The sequence below is a fragment of the Meles meles genome, chromosome 11 (genome assembly GCF_922984935.1).
Source record: "Meles meles chromosome 11, mMelMel3.1 paternal haplotype, whole genome shotgun sequence".
Classification (NCBI taxonomy): domain Eukaryota; kingdom Metazoa; phylum Chordata; class Mammalia; order Carnivora; family Mustelidae; genus Meles; species Meles meles.
This window is the reverse complement of record NC_060076.1, coordinates 23,461,726-23,481,747: the sequence shown is the minus strand read 5'-3', so window position 1 is coordinate 23,481,747 and position 20,022 is coordinate 23,461,726. Positions and strand designations below refer to the sequence as shown.

At 47.1% G+C, this 20,022-nt stretch overlaps 1 protein-coding gene across 9 annotated transcripts in view; it reads right to left on the bottom strand.

Moving 5' to 3' along the window:
* Positions 1-20,022, bottom strand: part of PTPN3 (protein tyrosine phosphatase non-receptor type 3) — a 110,574-nt gene that overhangs the window by 74,477 nt on the left and 16,075 nt on the right. For 7 of the 9 annotated variants that reach the window (XM_046021976.1, XM_046021973.1, XM_046021978.1 and 4 more), the window contains exon 2: positions 3,684-3,838. In XM_046021976.1, coding sequence (XP_045877932.1) covers positions 3,684-3,821 — 138 coding nt within the window. In that variant the 5' untranslated portion in view covers positions 3,822-3,838. Of the gene's footprint in view, positions 1-3,683; positions 3,839-8,690; positions 8,837-20,022 lie in introns of those variants that run through there. The other 2 variants (XM_046021974.1, XM_046021981.1) reach the window with 2 other exon arrangements.

The window sequence follows — 20,022 nt, the reverse complement described above, 5'->3', positions numbered from 1 at the left end:
TGAAGCAAACCATTTGACTTAAGGACAATAAGACTCAGAAATAGACTGTACAGAACAAGCAAAAGACAGCTCCTTTTTTGAGTGCTTGAGAGCAGATAATGTACCTGGAAATAGGCCACACGGACCAGAAAGAAGAGAATTAGGGAGCTGTCGGGCCTCCTCCTGCTGCCTCCTCTTTGGTGGGATCTTGTATTGTTTGGTCATAAGTGTGGGAACAGGAAACACGCCCATTTCCTGAACACACCCCCCTGCCTGCCCTAGGGCCCTGCACCTGCTGCTTCCTCTACCCAGGACCGCTTCCTTCTCAGGGGAATCTTAAAGTGTGGAGAAGATGGCCCTGTCCGCATACTCCAAGTTGGGAGATACTCTCCTGGTGCATCAAAGAACCACCAGTTCTCCTTAAAATTCCTACAGGATTTGATACTTGAAAGATAAGTGACTACTGAACATCCACACCAAGCCAGGGGCGATACGATGTGCACTTTTAGATACGCTCTCTAATCCCTGCAGCTACTTGTGAGGTCCTCACCGGCATCCCCTTGGCCTCCAGCAAGCAGAGGCCCTGGGAGCTCTACGCCGCATGCCGTCAGCTGATGATGGATGGTCTGCCTGCCCGCCTGCCTGACTCCCGGCCGCTGGCTGCCACAGCCTGCACGTCCCCAGCACGCTGCGTCTCCCCCATAGGGTGTGTTATTTGCCCATTCTAGTATATTCTGCTCAACTTTCCCAGTTCCCAAAAGGAACTGAAATATACTAAAGGACGCAGCCTCCCAGCCCAGTTCCCCACCTGATGGGAGGACATCTTGGCCGCACCAGGTCACTTTTCCCGACCAGCTTGCTCCCTGGGCCAGTCTAAGAACAGCTGATGTCCAGGCCAACTTCCTGATGAGGCCCGCTCCAGCCCACAAGTGGTGGTGCCAGTGACCTCTCCGAGTAGAAACTCTAAAGCGAATGGGACTTAAGCTGCCACCAGACCCTCAGATTCAAGTTCAAGGTGAGTCAGCTTTGACCCGTCTGCTGGAGGCTTGGGGAAGCAACACATGAACAATGGCTTCATGACCAGGAATGACAGGCCACCCACTGAATGCCAGGCTGTGCTCTAGGATCATCATTCTGGGCAGGCGCTTTCCTTATCGCCATTTACAGGGCTCATCCCTCCTCCTTCAAGAAGTTCTTACCTGGGATTCTCCTCCCTCCCAGAAGAGTCTGTCCCCATCTTCTGGAGCGCCTGATCCTGCTCTCTCAGACCTTTTAATAGGGAACCATGTTCGGACCTTCTGCGGCCTCGCTTCTCAGGTGATGTCACCCAGTTTTGTCGCTTAAAATACCACCTCCACCCTAGCAAGCCCCCCACCTGTATCCCGGCCCTGACCCTTCCCTGAACCTCATCTGTACAGCAATCCCCGACTCTATGTGGATGAGTACCAGGCACCTCAAACTCAGTGTGACCCTGACAAAACCCCAGACCCGCCCTGCTTCCAGCCTTTGCCATCTCTATCCACTGTGGCCCCATCTTGCCAGCTGCCCTGGCCAACAACCTTGAGAGCCACTGTGCGGCCTCTATCACATCCCAAATTCCATCTATCAGCAAACCCAGAGGCTCCGCCTTCAAAAATAGTTTCAGATTTGGTTTACTCTTAGCTACCTTCACATACTACCACACTGTCCAACCTCCTCTTCTCCTCTGGACTGTTCGAATAGTCTCTTGGCCCTTGCCCTCCACTACTACTGACAGAGCATCCAGATACTTGAGTCAGATCATGTAAGGTCTCTGCCCAGACCTACCAAAGCTCTCTGCCTTTCTCAGAATAAAGCCAGCTCTCAGTGCCCTCAGGATGACCCACAGGCTCTCCACAGTCCCTCTGATCACCCTGATACCAATGACCTCTGACTGCTCTTGCTACTCTCCCCCTTGCTCATTCTACTCTAGACACACTAGTATCCATACTGTCCTGCAACTACACCGAGTGGGAGCCTGCCTCAGGGCCTTTGCACTGCTGTTTTGTACCTGGAATGTGCTTCCCCTCCAGAGAATCACATGGTTCTTTCTTTCACTTCCTTTATTTTCTTTTTAAGATTTTTATTTATTTATTTGACAGAGAGATAGAGAGCACAAGTGTGCAGAGCAGTAGGCAAAGGAAGAGGGAGAAGCAGGCTCCCCGCTGAGCAGGGAGCCCAATGCGGGGCTCGATCCCACGACTCTGAGATCACGACCTGAGCCGAAGGCAGCCGCTTAACCAACTGAGCCACCCAGGCGCCCTCTCTCACTTCCTTTAGATGAGATCTTCCCTGATCACTTCTGTAGGAATGACAACCTTGCCCCTGTCCTGCTCTAGCCCTCTCTACCCTCCCCATCCTACTTTATTTTTCTTCTAAGCACACACCACCTGACAATGTATACATTTCGTTATGGTCCATTTCTTCACACCAGGATACAAGCCTTGAAAGGCCAGATACCTTGCTATTTTGTTCACTGCTATATTCATTATACCCAGCATGAAGCCTGGCACATAGTAGGTGCCCAGTAAACACTTGCTGGGGAAACATTCATGTTCTTGTCAGGAAGAAGATAAACTGCAAAGGAATAGCCCCCAAGTCAACAAGAGAGCCAGACACACACTGTAGTTTACAGTCTCTGGAGGAAACACCTGTGGCCTTTTCCGAGCACCCACCATGCTGTGACTTCATGCAAACCACCCTCTCTTCCTGTCTTCTCGGCCGTCAAGGTCCATAGTGAGCTGGGGTCAGTGGGAAGCAGACTTAGGGGTGGGGTGGAAGACCCAGAGGCCAGTTAGTGTCACCCTTTCCAGTCCTGTGGCCTTCTATTACCCCTAGTTGTTTCCTGTACCCAGTCTTCTCTTTCTCTTTCCTTGCACACCGAACTTTCCAGGCTGAGGCAGATGCCAGCAGCTGACCCAGAGGATGAGAGAGACAGGCAGAGGGCACTGGTCTCAACAGTGACTGGGGTAGGGTGGGGTAGGGCAGGGCAGCACAGACTGCTCCGGGTCAGGCATCTCACTGCTGGCCCAAGATGGAGGCCGTGTTTCCAGTCCTGCCTCTGTCTTGGGCTTGAGGCGGGAGAAGCCAGGCTCTCACTGAGCCCTGCCATCTATGAGTGGAACCATCTCAACACCCTGCAGATTGGACCCATCCCCTCGCACATGTCATAAACACTGGCCACGGGCCTCGTTAAAGAACATATAACCTAGCAATTATAACTACAATCAATGCAATGTGGCATGGGCTCTAATAAAGCCTACAGAGCACCATCATGGGAGAATTAATTCAGGAAGCTGATGAAGATGTCACAGAAGTAACATCAAAGAGTCTCTCAGTTCAGGTCACCAAGAAGAGGGGGAAAGGCACTCTAGGTGAATTATTTTACTTTTTAAAGATTTCGTTTATTTATGAGAGAGAGAGAGAACATGAGCAGAGGGAGGAGCAGAGGGACAGGGACAAACAGACTCTGTGCTGAGTGCAGAGTCCATCCCGGAGCTCAATCCCAGGACCTTGAGATCATGACCTGAGCAGAAAACCAACAGTCGGATGCTTAACCCACTGAGTCACCCAGGAGCCCTGCAAGCTTTCATTTTAAAATAGTTTTCATCTCTTGGTTTATAAAACGAAGAAAAATTATTTCTCAGTGGCATGAATTCAGAAAAAATTAAATTTGGAGAACTTACATTAGCTTTGAAGGTCTGTACCAAGCCATCAAGAAAGCGGATGCTGCAGACGACTTCGGACCGAGTTTTCTCCTTGGGTAATTCCGAGGTGCGTATATTATTAATTCTTCCACCCAACGCACGTAACCGGGAGGTCATAACTATCGCTGAATAACCTGTAACAGAAGTTATGCCTGTCAGCTCTGCGACATGCAAATTACCCGTTACATGGGACCTCCTCACAGTCCACCCATCCCTTGTCTGCTTTAACCCTCACACACTTTAGAACTCGCAGAAATGAGGACCAGATAACACACCATGCTTCCATTTGAGTTTCTACTTCTAAGTGTCTCTAAGCAAAATTTATTGCTCAATTGTAACACATTAATAAAATGATAGGGGGTTATTTGTGTGTCTTATCTCCCTGGCGTAAATAATTTATATATCCCAGGCTTTTAATTTTTTAAGTTTTTTAACAAATACATATTTGTGTACTCTACTCCTTTTTTTCATTTTTTTATGGAACTAAATGTGGTATAAAAATGATCTAAAATATGAAGATGCGTATTGGTAAAAGAAGGTACATTAAGTAACTTATATTGATTAAAAGACACCATTTAAAAGTAAAGACAACCCATGGAGATACTTGCAATATGTGTATATAAAAGATACATAAAGGGCTCCTACAAATCAATATGAGAAAAAACAAGCCATCTGGTAGAAAATGGGAACTGCATTAGTTTTCAAAGAAATAAAAATTAAAACCGCAAGGTAATAGTACCACAGATCCCCCAGAGTGGCCACAGCGAAACCTGACAAAACCAAGTGTTGGCCACAATGTACAGCAACTGGAATTTTCAGGCACTACGAATAAATATTAGCGCAACTGTTTTGGAAAACTATTTGGCAGTATTTACTAGAAACGAACAAATGTATACTCTGTGACACAATTCCAGTCTTAGGCATATTCCCAACAGAAACATGTAGACTTAGACACCAAAAGACATGGAGAGAATTTTTTAGAACAGCCCCAAACTGGAAAAGACTCCAGCGCCCATCAGTGGACTGGGGAAATTACAGTAGAGTCCCACCACACTGACTACACAGCAAAGGAAATAAATGAACTACCATTAGGCAAAACACGAACGAATTCTAACGTCGTGTTCAGCAAAAGCCGCCAGACACAACAGATGACCGATAGCACAAACCCATTTACATAAAGTTCAGAAACAGGCAAAACGGATCAGTGTTAATAAACAAATAATGGTTTTTTTTTTTAAAGATTTTATTTATTTATTTGACAAACAGAGATCACAAGTAGGCAGAGAGGCAGGCACAGAGAGAGGAGGAAGCAGGCTCCCTGCTGAGCAGAGAGCCCGACGTGGGGCTCGATCCCAGGACCCTGAGATCACGACCCGAGCCGAAGGCAGAGGCCTTAACCCACCAAGCCACCCAGGTGTCCCGACTCGGGTGCAATTTAATGTTCTTTTTGATTAATTCTCTGTAAACTTTCTGTGATGCACTGGGCCTTTGCATATGCTATTCCTTCTGCCCAGGAAGTTCTTTCTGCTCCTATTCAGGACTCAGGACCCAGCACAGGCGTCACTTCCTCAGCAACCCCTTCCCTGGTGTCCTTAACTACTCTATATTTGCCTTACAAGCTGTCCTGTACGATGCTCATTGTAATTCCACAGTTACAGCTGATGACGTAGCTAATATCGGCTCCTGCTACAAGCTAAGCTTCACAGGGCTAGGAACCACATCTGGTTTTGCTCACTGCATTTCCCAATACCCAGCTCTGGGAGGCAGCCAATACACAGCTGAACAAATCAGTGAGTGCAAGGAAGAAAAATGAAAAATGAAGCACGAGAAAACAGGTGCTTCCTGGGACACCTGGGGGGCTCAGTCAGTTAAGTTTTGCCTGGGTCCTGGGATGGAGTACCACATCAGGCTCCCTGCTCAGCGGGGAGCCTGTTTCTCCCTCTGCCTCTGCTGCTCCCTCTGCCTCTGCTGCTCCCCCTGCTTGTGCTCTTTCTCTGACAAATAAATAAAATAATAATAATAATAATAAAGAACAACAAAACAAAAACACCAAAAAAACAGTGCTACCTAACAGCCTAACTTCGGTTGGTGGCAGCAGGAAGGAGGAGGGAACAAGGGTGGGGACATCCTGTAGACCAGGGCTCCTCGCACTGTAACATGGACACATGAGACCCCTTGGGGACCTGGATCAGAGACAAACCAGGATTCCAGCAGGGCTGAGCGAGGCCCTGCAGTCTGCACGGGACGGAGCCTCTGACCCAGGGTCCACACGGTGAGGAACAAGTCACAGATAACTGGAAAAGCAGCACTCCATGTCAGATGGGGCCAGAGATCCAGATTTGGGAATGAGCAGCAAGGAAGGGGTGAAGACAAAGCCGACTGGAGCCTGAGAATCAAGCCTCAGGGAACCAGACAGGCACAGCCCAGAGGCAGGAAGCTCAACCACAAAGGAGGGGGAGGCTCCGGGATGCAAGGGTGCACTCGGCCCCTCATCCTCCCGAGGGAACTCCAGACACACCTCTAGCCTCCGGTAGTCAGGGGCAGGGAAATCTCAAATATTAATACAGATCCCTGGGACCGGCAGCAGCGGAAGAAAACTCCTTCTGTCCCTTACACAACCCCACCCACCTCACCACCTCCACCTTGCCCTTTCCAACAAAAATGTCATCAGAGGCAGGGATGCGTTTTCTGAGTAATGCCAAAAGTTATCAAAAGACAACAAACATGTTCCTTAGTACTTAAACTACATTGCATTTAAAATGTCAAACTTACTGTTTAATCTTTGTCTAAGAATTTCAGGTGGGTCATAATTTTTTTTTTTTTTTTTTAAGATACGACAAAATCAGTCTGTGTAGCTCTTAGTGGGAGGTGCAGGCCTGTCCTAGCCACACCCGGAGATGGTGAGTCAGCGTCCTGGGGTGCGGCACAGACCAACTTTCCCTTCGGGAAGCCGGGGAAGGAAGGGCCAGGCTGTCAGTGGCCAGAGGATGGGTTCTCAGGGAACCTCAGGATGCTCCGCATGTCACACTCAGAATATAGGTCCCACGGAACCCGAGCCCATCACTGAGGCCGCACCCGTGGAATAGAACTGTCCCTCAGAACCGCCAAAACTAAGAGCTCATCACGCCATGACTCTGGATGAAAAAAGCCAAAGGTGATTTCAGACAAGAGTTGACACATGAAAGGACTGTGAACTAATGTGCTATTGCAGGCTGATCTGCATGCGGCCCCTTGCCTGAGCAGCTCTGCGCAGCTGGCCCAAGAGTGGTTAGCGGTGGGACTTATTAACTTGACCATGATTAATGGGGCCTCCCAGCACCGTCGTGCAGCCAGCTGACAAAGAGACTCGTTTTCCTCCGCACATGCATCTCTGCTATATAAAAGGGTTTGAAACCTAACGACAATGTCATAAAGAGGAATTTCATGAAAGTTGCAGAACTGTTCTTCCCACGGTAGCTCCTAAAGCCTTGATAAGAGCAAGCCTCACGCTGAATAACCATGTCATTGAACCACGTGTTTTCTGACTGTCTTGAAATTCTCTCTTAAACAATCAGGTCAGGACAATCAATGCTGACTGACTGCCCCATTTCCTCAACCCCAGCAACTAGGGAACTCAGGCTTTCTAGGGCTTCCTTTACAAGCCTCTTCATTCTAAACAAAGCCACAACCCAACCAGGGACACACCGGCCACCCCAACCACAAGTGATTATGGTTGCAACTGATGCATTTCATAATATGGAAGCCAAGCTTGTTCTTCATTTTCAAAACAAAATCAATCAGTTAATGACTCCACTATCTACTCTGCACAACAGAGGTTCAACTATCACTTAGTTCTTACCAGCCTGTCCTTGCCAGACATAAAGAGGCCACATTTCACGTGGTGCCCAGCAGGGGCCCAGTGCGTACCACGACAACTAGGATTAGCACATGTGAAGTGTATACACAATGTGAGACACGTAGCAGGTACTCAGTTAAAGGCATTTTATTAGGGGCGCCTGGGTGGATCAGTGGGTTAAAGCCTCTGCCTTCACCCTGCATCAGCATCAGGCTCTCTGCTCAGCAGGGAGCCTGCTTCCTCCTCTCTCTCTGCCTGCTTCTCTGCCTACTTGTGATCTGTCTGTCAAATAAATAAATCTTTTTTTTAAAAAGTCATTTTATTAATAACGTTAAGCTTCTAGTCCACCAGGGGCCCACTAGATTCTGGATCTTATACATAATCTTGATTTGAAAACTTGATTTATATTTACCTTATAGATATATAAATATTGTTTCTTCAAGTTTTAATAAAGACAGCTTGTAAGGTTAAAAGGTACAATAGATGTGTGACATATATATGAGCTGCTCTACAAACTCGGGTCCTGGGAGCAGGAGCACACTGCCTGGGATGTGGCCATCGAGGGCACGTGGGACACCAGAGCCCTCGTGCATAGGGCTGGGTAACAAGGCTTCAACCACTATCCCTTCCGGACTCCCCATCTGCCCCGGAGCTTGGGACAGGGGAAGAGGTGATGCTTTATTTCCTAAGAGTCTACATGCAGACCTGGGGAACTCTGTTCTTTCACAAGCCCATGAACCACAGACAGGAAGGAGAGCACTGTACTCTTCTCCATTTGACAAAGTCAAAAAGCAACTCAATTCCACTTTGGTCATTTTAAAAGAAAGTGTTAAGGTTATTTTATACCCTTTTTTCAAAAATAACAATTTAGAACTCTAACTCAAGAGCACAAGTTTCAGTTAAAAAAAAAAAAAAAAGCAATCCTGATTTATCAACACCTAATAAACCCTAAAAATGAACCCCAGCAGGCTCAGAACAGGAATCAACCTGAACAATCATCAGGCTGACCTAGGTCGCTGCTACCACCTAGTGGCCACCAGAGGAAAACACACCACCTCCCACCCAATCACCTCCTACTTCCTTCCGGGAGCGCAACGGCACAGCCACCCTCCCTTCTCATCCCAGTTCAACTTCAAAAAAAAATCGCTCACGATATTAGAAGGCCTTCCTTGTATTCCAACGCTCTCCTTTTCCTCCAACTCTTCTTCCTTAGTGAACTCAGGAGAGGTTCTTCTGGGGCGTAGGGAGGATATTTATAAGCCCCAACAGATGTCTGATCAGCTAGAGAGGAACGTCCCTAGCATGGAAAAGTAATAAACACTCATGTATAATCAGCCAGGCTAGAGAGATGACTCATCAAATACCAATATTGCTTTCTCCTCCTTTTCGCTGTCAATACTGCAGCAGTCGGGCTGCATTTACGGTTTAACCAAGTCTCCAGGGGGCAAACACACATCACTGGCAACTTCACTGCATAGGGATAGGAGAAAGTCCGATTGCTGACTGCGTCTCACGTAGGATAACTTCTAGCTCTGGTCTGTTTTATGGTCAGGCTTAAGTGTTCCTTAAACTCCTCTGAGTGGCGTATTCCCTTCTACAGATTTATAAACATCTGGATGGGGATTTGTATATTAAGCACTAGATTAAGATCAGCTCAAACTGCAAGAATGTATGCTTAGTAATTAAGCTGCTAAGAAAGAAATAGTGAATAAAACGAGACTTTTTAAACCAAAGACTTAAATAAAACTTTAATGTGCTTGATTTAATCATCTGGGGAACTTGTTAAAATAGATTCTTGGGCACCACCTACAGAAATTATGGTTTGGTAAGGATGGAGGAAACTGCATTTTAAAAGTTAATTTTTTCCAACTTATATGAAAACTGCAAGAAAAAGAGAACTTCCATGCACCCTCAACAGGCTGGATTTCATTGGCATTTTGCCACATACGCTTTCTCTCCTGAGCACACACACGCACTCCTCATGCTTTTTACTGAACACTTGGAAGGTGCAGATATCATGCCCCTTTACCTCTGAATATTTTATCATGTCTCTCAAGAACAAGGACCTTTCTAACCACAGTACAATGATTGCACTGAGACAATTTAACACTGATAAAGCACTTATGTAATACACAGCCCATATTAAAGATATGCAAATTATTCTAATGATGTCCTTTATGTCTTTCCTCCTGATCCAGGATCTAAACCAGGACCTTGCCTTGCTTTAGTGGTCAGACAGAAGTTGCATTTTTGGTAAGCATCCCCTGGGGAACTAAATTCAGCAGGTCTGAGCACCATGCAGTGGAAAATACTCAACCAGATCAACCCCGGGATCCTTTTGGTTTGACCATCTGTGTCCACAGCCAGGAGCCTGGTTAGGTCGGTACCCTAGGTCAGTTTTCCTACATTACAAATCACTTCCCAGAGCTAAAAGGAGTTTCTGCAGTTTAGCAGCTGTCCCCTTACTCAGTCTGGGGAAGCCCTTTGCAAGACACTGTGGTTGAAGTAACACAGACTTTCTAGTCTATACGTCAGTGCTGGGATTAGCACTGTTGTCAGACAGAGGAAGAAAGCAACACATAAATAATGTTAGTTCAAAAAGGATTCTATCAGTTGATATTATGTAACCAGATGTCTTGGCTTCTTTGCTCGAATTAGTTCACACCTTTCCCAGACAGTAACTCTTAACAATTCCTAACAGCCAAGTTATAAAAAAGACAGCAATGTCTTCTGTAATGCACTTCCTCAGAAAACAGGGACAGTCCACTATTGTGGGAAGGAAGGAAAGAAACAAAGGGAAAAGAGATGCACGCATTTTGTGATTTATTAGGTTTTGTGAATGTTATTAATGAAACTCAGCCCCACCCATTAGTGATTTTAGTTCCTTTTGAAAATACCCATATACCTTAAAAAAACACTGCCATATATACTATTTCACCTTTTTTTTTTTTTTTTGAGAGAACGTGCTTGTGTGCAAGGGGTGGGGGCAGAGAGAGAGGGAGAAGCTGAAGCAAGTATTTGGATCCAATACCCCCATCTTCATGTCCAGCATGGAGCCCAATGTGGGGCTCAATCTCAGGACCCTGAGATCGTGACTTAAGCTGAAAGCAAGAGTGGGACGTTTAACCAACTGAGCCACCCAGGTGTTCCTCACTTTATTAATTTTAAATTATGTGCACTTGGTAAAATTACAGCTGGTACACGAAACTTAATTTTCCTCATGGCTAATTTCCATAAATTTATCAACACTGCTTTCTGGCAATTACCTCCCCGCCCCCCTTCCCTTACTTGGCTTTTTAAATATCCAAAGTATAACACCCTGTAACAATAAAAAGATAAATACACAGACTTCTTTTAAAAACTAGTTTATAGTGTAAACAATCACTATGAATATCACTAAATCAGAAAAAATCTGTTAAGGATGGCATTTTCACACTGCTAATTCAATGTTACAGCTGATGCACTAATTCTTCCACATAGAGAGGTTCAGGACAAATTAATTTTTCAATAGCATTTTTAAAGCTTAAAGCCTGTTACTGAAAATACTAATCACAGCTGACAATGCAAAGTATTGGTGCATAAGACTTTTTTTAAATTTTGCACATGCCTATATGAGTAATATCATATTTAAAAAAATGCTTCAGGGCGCCTGGGTGGCTCAGTGAGTTGAGCCTCTGCCTTCGGCTTGGGTCATGGTCTCAGGATCCTGAGATCGAGCCCCACATCGGGCTCTCTGCTCGGCGGGGAGCCTGCCTCCCCCTTCTCTCTCTGCCTGCCTCTCTGCAGGCAGGCACACTACTTGTAATCTCCCTCTCTGTCAAATAAATAAATAAGTAATTTTTTTAAATGCTTCTGTGAACACATTTATGAAAGTTCTTTTTTTTTTTTTTTAAGATTTTATTTATTTATTTGACAGACAGAGATTACAAGTAGACAGAGAGACAGGCAGAGAGAGGAAGGGAAGCAGGCTCCCTGCTGAGCAGAGAGCCCGATGTGGGGCTCAATCCCAGGACCCTGGGATCATGACCTGAGCTGAAGGCAGAGGCTTTAGCCCACTGAGCCACCCAGGTGCCCCTTATGAAAGTTCTTAACTCTCACATTTCACATTTTCTGCCACCACACGGGGAAAAATGCTCATCCAAGTCCCTTCAATAGCACAGCTCGATACTCAAATTATCTTGTGACTATTAATCCTCACACTCCAGAAGTACAGTCTATGGATCAAATCATTTGTTCCATAAACCCTATAATATGTCCGGGGAGTGGATCTCCCAACCGGAGTCCCCGGGAAGCAGGGTGGAGTAATTTGCAGGATTAGTTGTATTCAAACAGAGACCGGTAATTAGCACCCTTCTCCTACAACTTCAAAATGCCAAATAGTTCTCTTACTATGGCGTCGGGGTTTATTTATAGGTTCAACACCATGACACTTGCAAAACTAACAAAATAAGAGGGTTATACTTGATACTGGGAGGATAACAAGGGAGTAGTTTTAAGCTCCCTGAAGGGCAGGATAAGCTGCAGGCAGCTTTGGGACAGAGGTAATGCTGTCAAGAGAAGCCAGCCTCTTCTGTTCCACGGGGCGAAGTTTCCAGGGTAGCGCCGAGACACTAAGGAACTCAACACAGTCTGTTCCCAAACGCTGAGAAAGCTCTTGTTAGGCGTGTGAGTCTACTCAATGAAGTCATGACAGCCTCCCTCTGCCTCTTGAAGGATCACGGCGGGGCGGGGGGGCGGGGGGGGGACGCACAAATCCTAACTGCACAGGTCTCAAGAAGCCTGGCATGCCCACCCCCATGCCCTCTTCCAAACGTGACTTCCCCTAGCGGTGACTACTCTTCTGGCTTTTAACACCATCTTTGTGAGATTTTCTAAAAAGTATACTCTACTCCCAGCACGGGGCTTGAACTCATGACCCTGAGATCAAGAGCAGCATGTTCTATAGACCAAGCCGGACATGTGTCCCTTCAGGAGTTTTTTTGTTTTTTTTTAAGATTTTATTTATTTATTGACCCAGAGAGAGAGATCACAAGTAGGCAGAGAGACAGGCAGAGAGAGGAGGAAGCAGACTCCCTGCCGAGCACAGAGCCTGCTGCGGAACTCGATCCCAGGACCCTGAGATCATGACCTGAACTGAAGGCAGAGGCTTAACCCACTGAGCCACCCAGGCGCCCCAGGAGTTTGTTTTTTTTTTTTTTTTAAGTGAGATTTTTAGTTTTTTGTTTGTTTGTTTGTTTGTCTTTTAATGTTTAGGAAAGGTTATCATGGTGCAGTGTTAAAGTGCATGCCCATCCCCAACTTCCCAGGACTTAGCCCTCCCAGGGCTGTTTTCAGCACGTGTGTGGATGCGTCTGGCGCCTATCTAGTGCGGACTGCGGAGAAATGAGAAGGCCGGGATGTGGTCGCCCCCCCAAGGAAGGCTCTAAACAGAGTCTGGTGAACTTCTCCCATGAAGATGCCACCTTGGAGAACCCAGAAACTTCAGAAGCCAGCAAGCCTACCTCATGGAAGAAAGAGGGGGATACACGCCAGTCCTTCGAGGGACTGACCCAAGCCATACTGAGAAGGACTTCTAGAACACCCCACCAGACAAGATGTCCTTACATCCTTCCTATAGCTGGCTGAAGTCCCACACTGGACTAGGACTAGAACTTCACAGACTCTCGATCTTGTTTATAATTACTTTTAGCCTTTATTACTACTCTGGAGTTTATTACTACTCAAGGAGTTCTGGACCATTTCTTAATATTCATTTACTGGGCACCTGCTCTGTGTCAGGCCGGGTTGGAGGGGTGAGGTGGGGAGATGAAGGCGCCTGGAGTTTCATCTTCTAAGGCAGATGAACACCCAGGACACGAGCGGAACAGGAGGAAGGCTCCCAACCTGAGTGTGGTGGGCAGTGGGACCAGCTCACCAAGATCTCATGGGGAATCTTGCAGGATTAAGACAGTCTACTAGGCAGAATGGCTTCCAACACCACAGAGCATCTGTAAAAGCCAGGAAGGGAAACACATTTTAAGAACTGCAAAGAAAGAGATTTTAGCAGGAGTGTCTAAGGAATAAGTGGTATCCCAGAGAAATCTCAGGGAAGGAAGATGAGGTTCAAAAATCCAAGTGGCTGTCACACAGGATATGGTGGGAGGCAGTGGGAAGGTCGGCAGCAGTGGAATGAGACTTGGGCTGGAACCCCAGCTCAACCACTTAGTCGCTGCGTGAACTTAGAAATCACTCACCCGTTTCCCTACATGTAAAAGGGGAAAACGTTCTTTGCTTTCCAAGGTTTTAAGCACTGAATATATGTGCAAATTAACTGGTACCTAGTTGGGTCCAATCAATGGTACTTATTACTGCTAACTTTAGCCTGGTTTATTTAAACCCCAAGGGTTTCATGGGCAGAAGATGAAAGAAACAGATTTCCCTTCAACAGAAGGAACAGCTTTTGAACAGTCGAGGCTGCACAAATATGGAAGGGACTGTGTCAGGAGAGAGGGAGAGCCCCATCACTAGAGGTGCAAGCAGAAAAGCTGGGTAAGACCTCTGGTGAGAAGGTTGCAGAGGGACGGGTGCACTCTGAGCTTCCAATTCCAAGGTTCTATTATGACTTCAGTTTCAACAATGCCAAGGTTAAGGTTCTGTACATGTAAGCCCACTCAAAGCAGCACCTTAAAAATGGATTCCTGGGGTGCCTGGGTGACTCAGTCGGTTAAGCGTCTACTTTCAGCTCAGGTCATGATCCCAGGACCCTGGGATCGAGTCCTGCATTAGACTCTCTGCTCAGTAGGGAAGCCTGCTTCTCCCCCCTCTCCCTCTGCCTGCCGCTCCCCCTGCTTGGGTTCTCTCCCTCTCTCTGCCAAATAAACAAATAAATTCTTAAAAACAAAAACAAAAACAAAACTGGATTCCTTGCACAGACCTCTCATGGGAAAGAATTCTAAATGGATATCTCATTCTTGAAAACAACCAGAATGACCCAACACTGAAACAGGGGATAAAAGAATATGAATGGACAAAAAGAAATACATAAAGCTCAAAACACAGAGGGCAGAATGTTTTATATTGAGCTGTTTCCACCTAAAACTAAGCTACCAATCTCTTACCATTCTCCCTCTACATAGTTCCACGAGGCCCCAAACGGACTGGAAAACAGGATGGAATAAATTTACTCTACAGGGACCTGAATCAAGCTGCATAAACTTTACAAAAATACTGTGCTAGTATTTGCCCTCAGGGCACAGACACGCCCATCTGGGTGTCCGTCCCTGATATTTCCATCCTGGGCTCCAGCCCCCACCCCTTTACAGCCAAAAGTAGCAGAAGCCTTCAGAAAAGAAAACAGCTAAAGTCACTTTGAAAGGTTGGAGGTGTGCTAATCGCAACTCATCCCGGCCAAGAAGTCAGCCTCTCCCAACGGGACCATCCTGCCAGCTTCGTTCCTGCCAAGGAGTCTGCAGCCAGGGCAGCCTGGCCAGAGAAACCCAATCCTCACCACCAGCAGCCCTCGCCATAATTTTATCTCAAGGAAGCTCAGAAAAATACCCTCCAGCCATTCCCCCCCCCCCCCCCGAAAAGCATTATCCCCTTTGTCCCTAAACCAGGCGAGTGACCTGGGAAGCTGCTATTCCATTCTTCAGTTTTCCCTGGTTTTCTTTCACCGTTTCCCAGCTCAGGGCCCTCCAAAGGCTCCTTCCAGCTTTAAAATCCTCTGCCTGAAAGATTTTAAGCCGAGGGGCCATTCCTAGGTTATATTGGGTATAGCAGCCCGGCGTCTCTAGACACCAAGATAAAATGTTATTTTTATGGAGCCTAGTCAGCCAGGGCTTTAGGACTTGGTGAGACGGAGTCAAAGATTAATGAAAGGAAACTGCCCAGTCTCTAAAAAACCTTTACAAAGGCATGCCAAAACACTAATGAGAGTAACAGGGTTTAGGAACATTTGAATGCAAATACTGTATCTTGTTGCTGCCCTTGTTACATTTATTTGTTTGCGGTCTTCCACGTGCTAGGAGCTGGGAATACAGAAAGACAGTTCTTTGATGTCAACAGTCTGGGGGATAGGGGGAGAGTAACACCACTGTCCAGGTGGCCCGAAGGAATAAGCGAGACCAGAGCCAGTTCCAGTTTCTGTTTGGCCACTCCTGAGATGACAGGACCTTGGTCAGAAGAACGGCGTAAGTCTGTTTCCTCATATGTACGTAATCCTGAGGAGCAAGGCTCTCCCGCCTGGCCCCCAGCAGACACCGGCGGCTGCTAGGAGTACTCATGCTTCAAGACCTCATTCCTAGTCCCCCAGCCGCTGCCATCCCCAGGCTTCTCGTCCTGAGGAATCGCCAAGGGTCCCACAGGGCTTCAGACTTTTCTAAATACTTCTGCCCCCATTCCTCCTGACCCCGCTCACTCTAATGGGGCCTGGCAGGCAGTCCTCCTGTTCCCACTTTACAGACTGGTAGACTCAATGCCAGGAGCCATGCCCAGGTCACACAGTCAGGCTCCAAAGGGGACGATCCCAAGCTCACGCGATGCATCACACACCTGCGCGCTGAGTCCACAGGCCCACACGACAGGGAAGGAAGATGAGTTACAGGTGATTCACGGTGGCAGGGGAGGGAGAAGTCCCCATGTAAGCCCTGCAGTCTCTGTAATTTACTGACTAAAGGTATGTTCTTACCTTTTGAGATAATCTTTGTAAACACTCCCCACAGCTCACATGTACGTAGATTTCCTCTTAAGGAGGAAATGGTCCAGAAGACCTCTTCCCCCTAATTCTGCAACATCAGAAACCTGAGTAATGACTTGGGTATTTATTACCCTGTTCCCTCTAAGATGACACAATGGATTGAACAGGTGTTTCCAAAGAAAAAAATTAAAGAAAAAGTACAAAGTACCCTCAGACCACCGAGGGCGTACTGATGAGAGAGGGAATTAAAATGTGGTACACGTCTCTCAGGTCTGAGGAAGGATAGTAAAGGACTTCCTTCCCTTTGTGCAAAAGGTGTGGGCCGGAGTTCGAGGGCGAGACGTCCACAGGCCCTTCCAGCTCCCGGCAGCCACTCTGGGTTAATTATTAGCAGTGGGAGAAGAGGAGTAGGTCACCTCATTTCTGGAGGGCAGGCCCTCAGCATGGCCTGGGCCTCTCCAAACTCTGACCAACAGCTCTCCTTCCACGGAGATTCCGAGAGCGACAGGCCAGTCCCAAACCCAGCTCCCCTCCATTTCCCTTCCCACGTATTTGCCTCCAGGGAGCCCTGAGCTCGGAGGACTCCTGATGGAGGCCCAGGTTCACTGCAGCCCTTGGATGGCAGGGCGTCTAAGGCAACTTGAGTCCAATTGGACTCTTCTCCCTTCCCCTGCACGGTGGGGCCCTAAGCCCAGGATCTCATGAGGACAGCCATGGGGCATCCGAGGTGTGCCAGGGGCCTGGGTCCCCAGGAGGATCCCGGGCAGCTGGACAGCACTGAAACCTTGCTGTTCTTCGAGCAAGCTGTGGGAGGTACGCAGGCTGGGCAGGATCCAGCTCCACGGCTGTGAAGGACAAGCTGGCCCCCATCGCCCACAGCCGGCTCACCTGGGAGGGGAAGGAGAGGCCGGTAATGTCCAGGAGCTGCCCCGCAGGGTAGGCTCAGATCCACGCACATCAGAGAAAACAAGCAGCTGACAGTGTTGTCCTGAGCGGGCACTTTTTTTTTTTTTAAGTTGTCCTTGTTCCCATTATCCCACTGTCAAACATCCGTCCAGGTACGTCAGACATGTCACTGGCATTTCTTAGTTGCAGGTGACAATGTTTGCCCTGGTGCGGTCATAACCACGGCTCAGGGACTGAGTGACCTCTAGTTTGTGGGACTCCAGTTTCCAAAAGAACTTCTTGTATGTGTGAAAGGGAAGGAGTGTGTGACCACGGGCGGCCACGAAGGTCACGGAAGTGGGGCCCAGTGGAGCCCTGCTTTAGGGCAAAAGCACCAAAGATATGTGGCAGCAAGGTGACAGGAGGGGGCTAGACACCCACCCCCGCTCTGCAGGAAAACGGCAAAACAGACGAGCAGGTAATTGATGAGGATTTGCACAAAACCACCAGATTTACTCTTTTCCGTATTTTCTACCAGACAGAACAATCTTTTTACACTTGGGAAAGACAGAATTTAAGGGCACGGGGAAGGTATCTCCCACGACCCACACTCCATACCTATCCCCTCGTTTGACATCCACGTTAAAAGAGAACCAGGCTAAAGGCGGCCAGGACCAAGCCGGAGGGGACCCAAAGCGCAGGGATATCGGAGGGAATCAAATGGAATGGCTCCTAGCAGTCATGTTCCCAAACCTCACCACCTCACCCAGCTTCTCTGCGTCTTTCTTGCGCCGAAACAAACAGAACACAGAATCTGCCATTTTAACCATTTTAAAGCACACGATTCAGGGGGCATTAATTACAATCACAATGTTGTGCAACCAACCACTATTTCCAGAACTTTTCTGTCACTCCAAACAGAAACTCTGTACCCATTAAGCAATAACTCGTCATTCCTTTCCTCCCCCAATCTCTGGCAACCTCGACCTTGTCTCTATGAATTTACCTCTTCTAGATATTTCATATACGTACAATTAGACAACACTTGTCCTTTGTGTCTGGCTTCCTTCACTCAGCACAATATCTTCGAGGTTCCTCCATGCTGGAGCAGATATCAAAATCCCATTCCTTTTTAGGGCTAATATACCGTCGTACAGAGACACCACATTTTGTTCAGCTGTTTGTCTGCGGGACACTGGGTTTCCCATGTAGCTACTATGAGCAGCGTTGCAATTACCATCTCTGTACAAGCATTTATTTGAGCTTGGTTTCGATTATTTGGGGTATGCCTAGGAGTGGAATTGCTGGGACATGGTAATTCTAGGTCTATAGCTTCTTGACGAAACCAGACTTTTCTACGGAGGCCACACCATTTCACATCCCCATCAGCACGGGAAGAGGGTTCTAGTCACTCTACATCTGCACCCATACTTTCTACTCCTTTTGATGACAGCCACAGCTCACCGTGGCTCTGATTCGCATTTCCCTGATGACTAAAGTCGAGCATCCTTTCATGTGCTTACTGGCCACGTGTGGATCTTCAGAGACACATCTATTCTAAGTCCTCTGCCCATAGTTTTATTGGGTTATCTTAATTTAGGGTGAGTTAAAGAAGTTCTTTATATACCCTGAATAAACCTTTACCAGATAGAGGATTGGCAAGTATTTTCTCCTAATCTGTAGGTTGTCTTTTCTTTCTTGATAATTTCCATTGATGTGCAAAAGTTTTTAATTCTGATGAAGTACAATTTTTTGTACTTCAATTTTTTGTACTTTGTACTACTTTTCTTTTGCTTATGCTTTCTTCTAAGAATCCACTGTGAACCTCAAGGTCAGGAAGTTATACTTCTTTTAATCCCTACAAGTTTTGATTTTGGCTCATATATTAGGTCACTGATGCATTCTGAGTTAACTTTTGTATATGGTGTGAGGTAGGGGTTGCCCTGGCTTTTCTGACCAGGCTCCCTCCCCACCACAATCCTCTGGTAGGACTAGCATTGCTGCAGTACATGGTGAACTTCATGGCAGAATCTGGGTCTCTTAAAAATCACCAGGGTGGTGCATACCCTGGTAATGATACCAGGGCCTGGTATCATTAGGTGGTTGGTAACTGCCAGATGGAGGGATGGTTGAATGGATAAGCTATTGGGGCGGGCGGGGGGGGGCATGCTCCATCCCCATCTGCCTACCATTACTGCAAGCACCCACAGCTGGCTCAGCAACTCCTGTTTGTAACAAATAAATCTGAAAGACTATACTTAATAAGAACTAAGTATGTACTGGGACACCTGGGTGGCTCACTTGGATGGGCATCCAGTTCTCAGTTTTTGCCAGGTCATGATCTCATGGGTTGGGGGATCGAGCCCACGTGTTGGGCTCTGTGCTCAGCGATGAGTCTGCCTCAACATTCTCTCCCTCTGCCCCTCCCCCTGCTTGTGCTTGCATACTTGTGCGCTATCTTAGAAAGAACTAAGTACCTATCAACAATTTCATTTACACACTCCAATCACTTAACTTAAAATGACCAAGATTTAACTAGTGCACTGAACTAATGGCACTTAACTGAGTCCTAGCCCTGGAAAGCTCCTCATGTCCTTACCAATCTCCTAGCTCAAGTCCCTCATTGCACAGAAGGGGAGACCCAAAGAGCCAACAAAAGCTAGGACTTCCCAAAGTCTGGGTTTCAACTCCCAGGGCTTTTCCCCTCCAAATATAAGCCTTAGGATCTCCCACTATAGATAAGCAACAAAAAGGTATGAGGTTAGTCTGAATTGCTTCAAATGTCAGGAATGGCTGTCTGGCTCCCAAGTCTCCCAATGGAAAAAAAAAAGAAAAGAAAAAAGAAAATGAACCCTGGGTCCTAGATCTCATTAAGCTACAAGGCCCATCTCCTGCCCTCCTAGTGCAGCACACCTCGCTGCTCT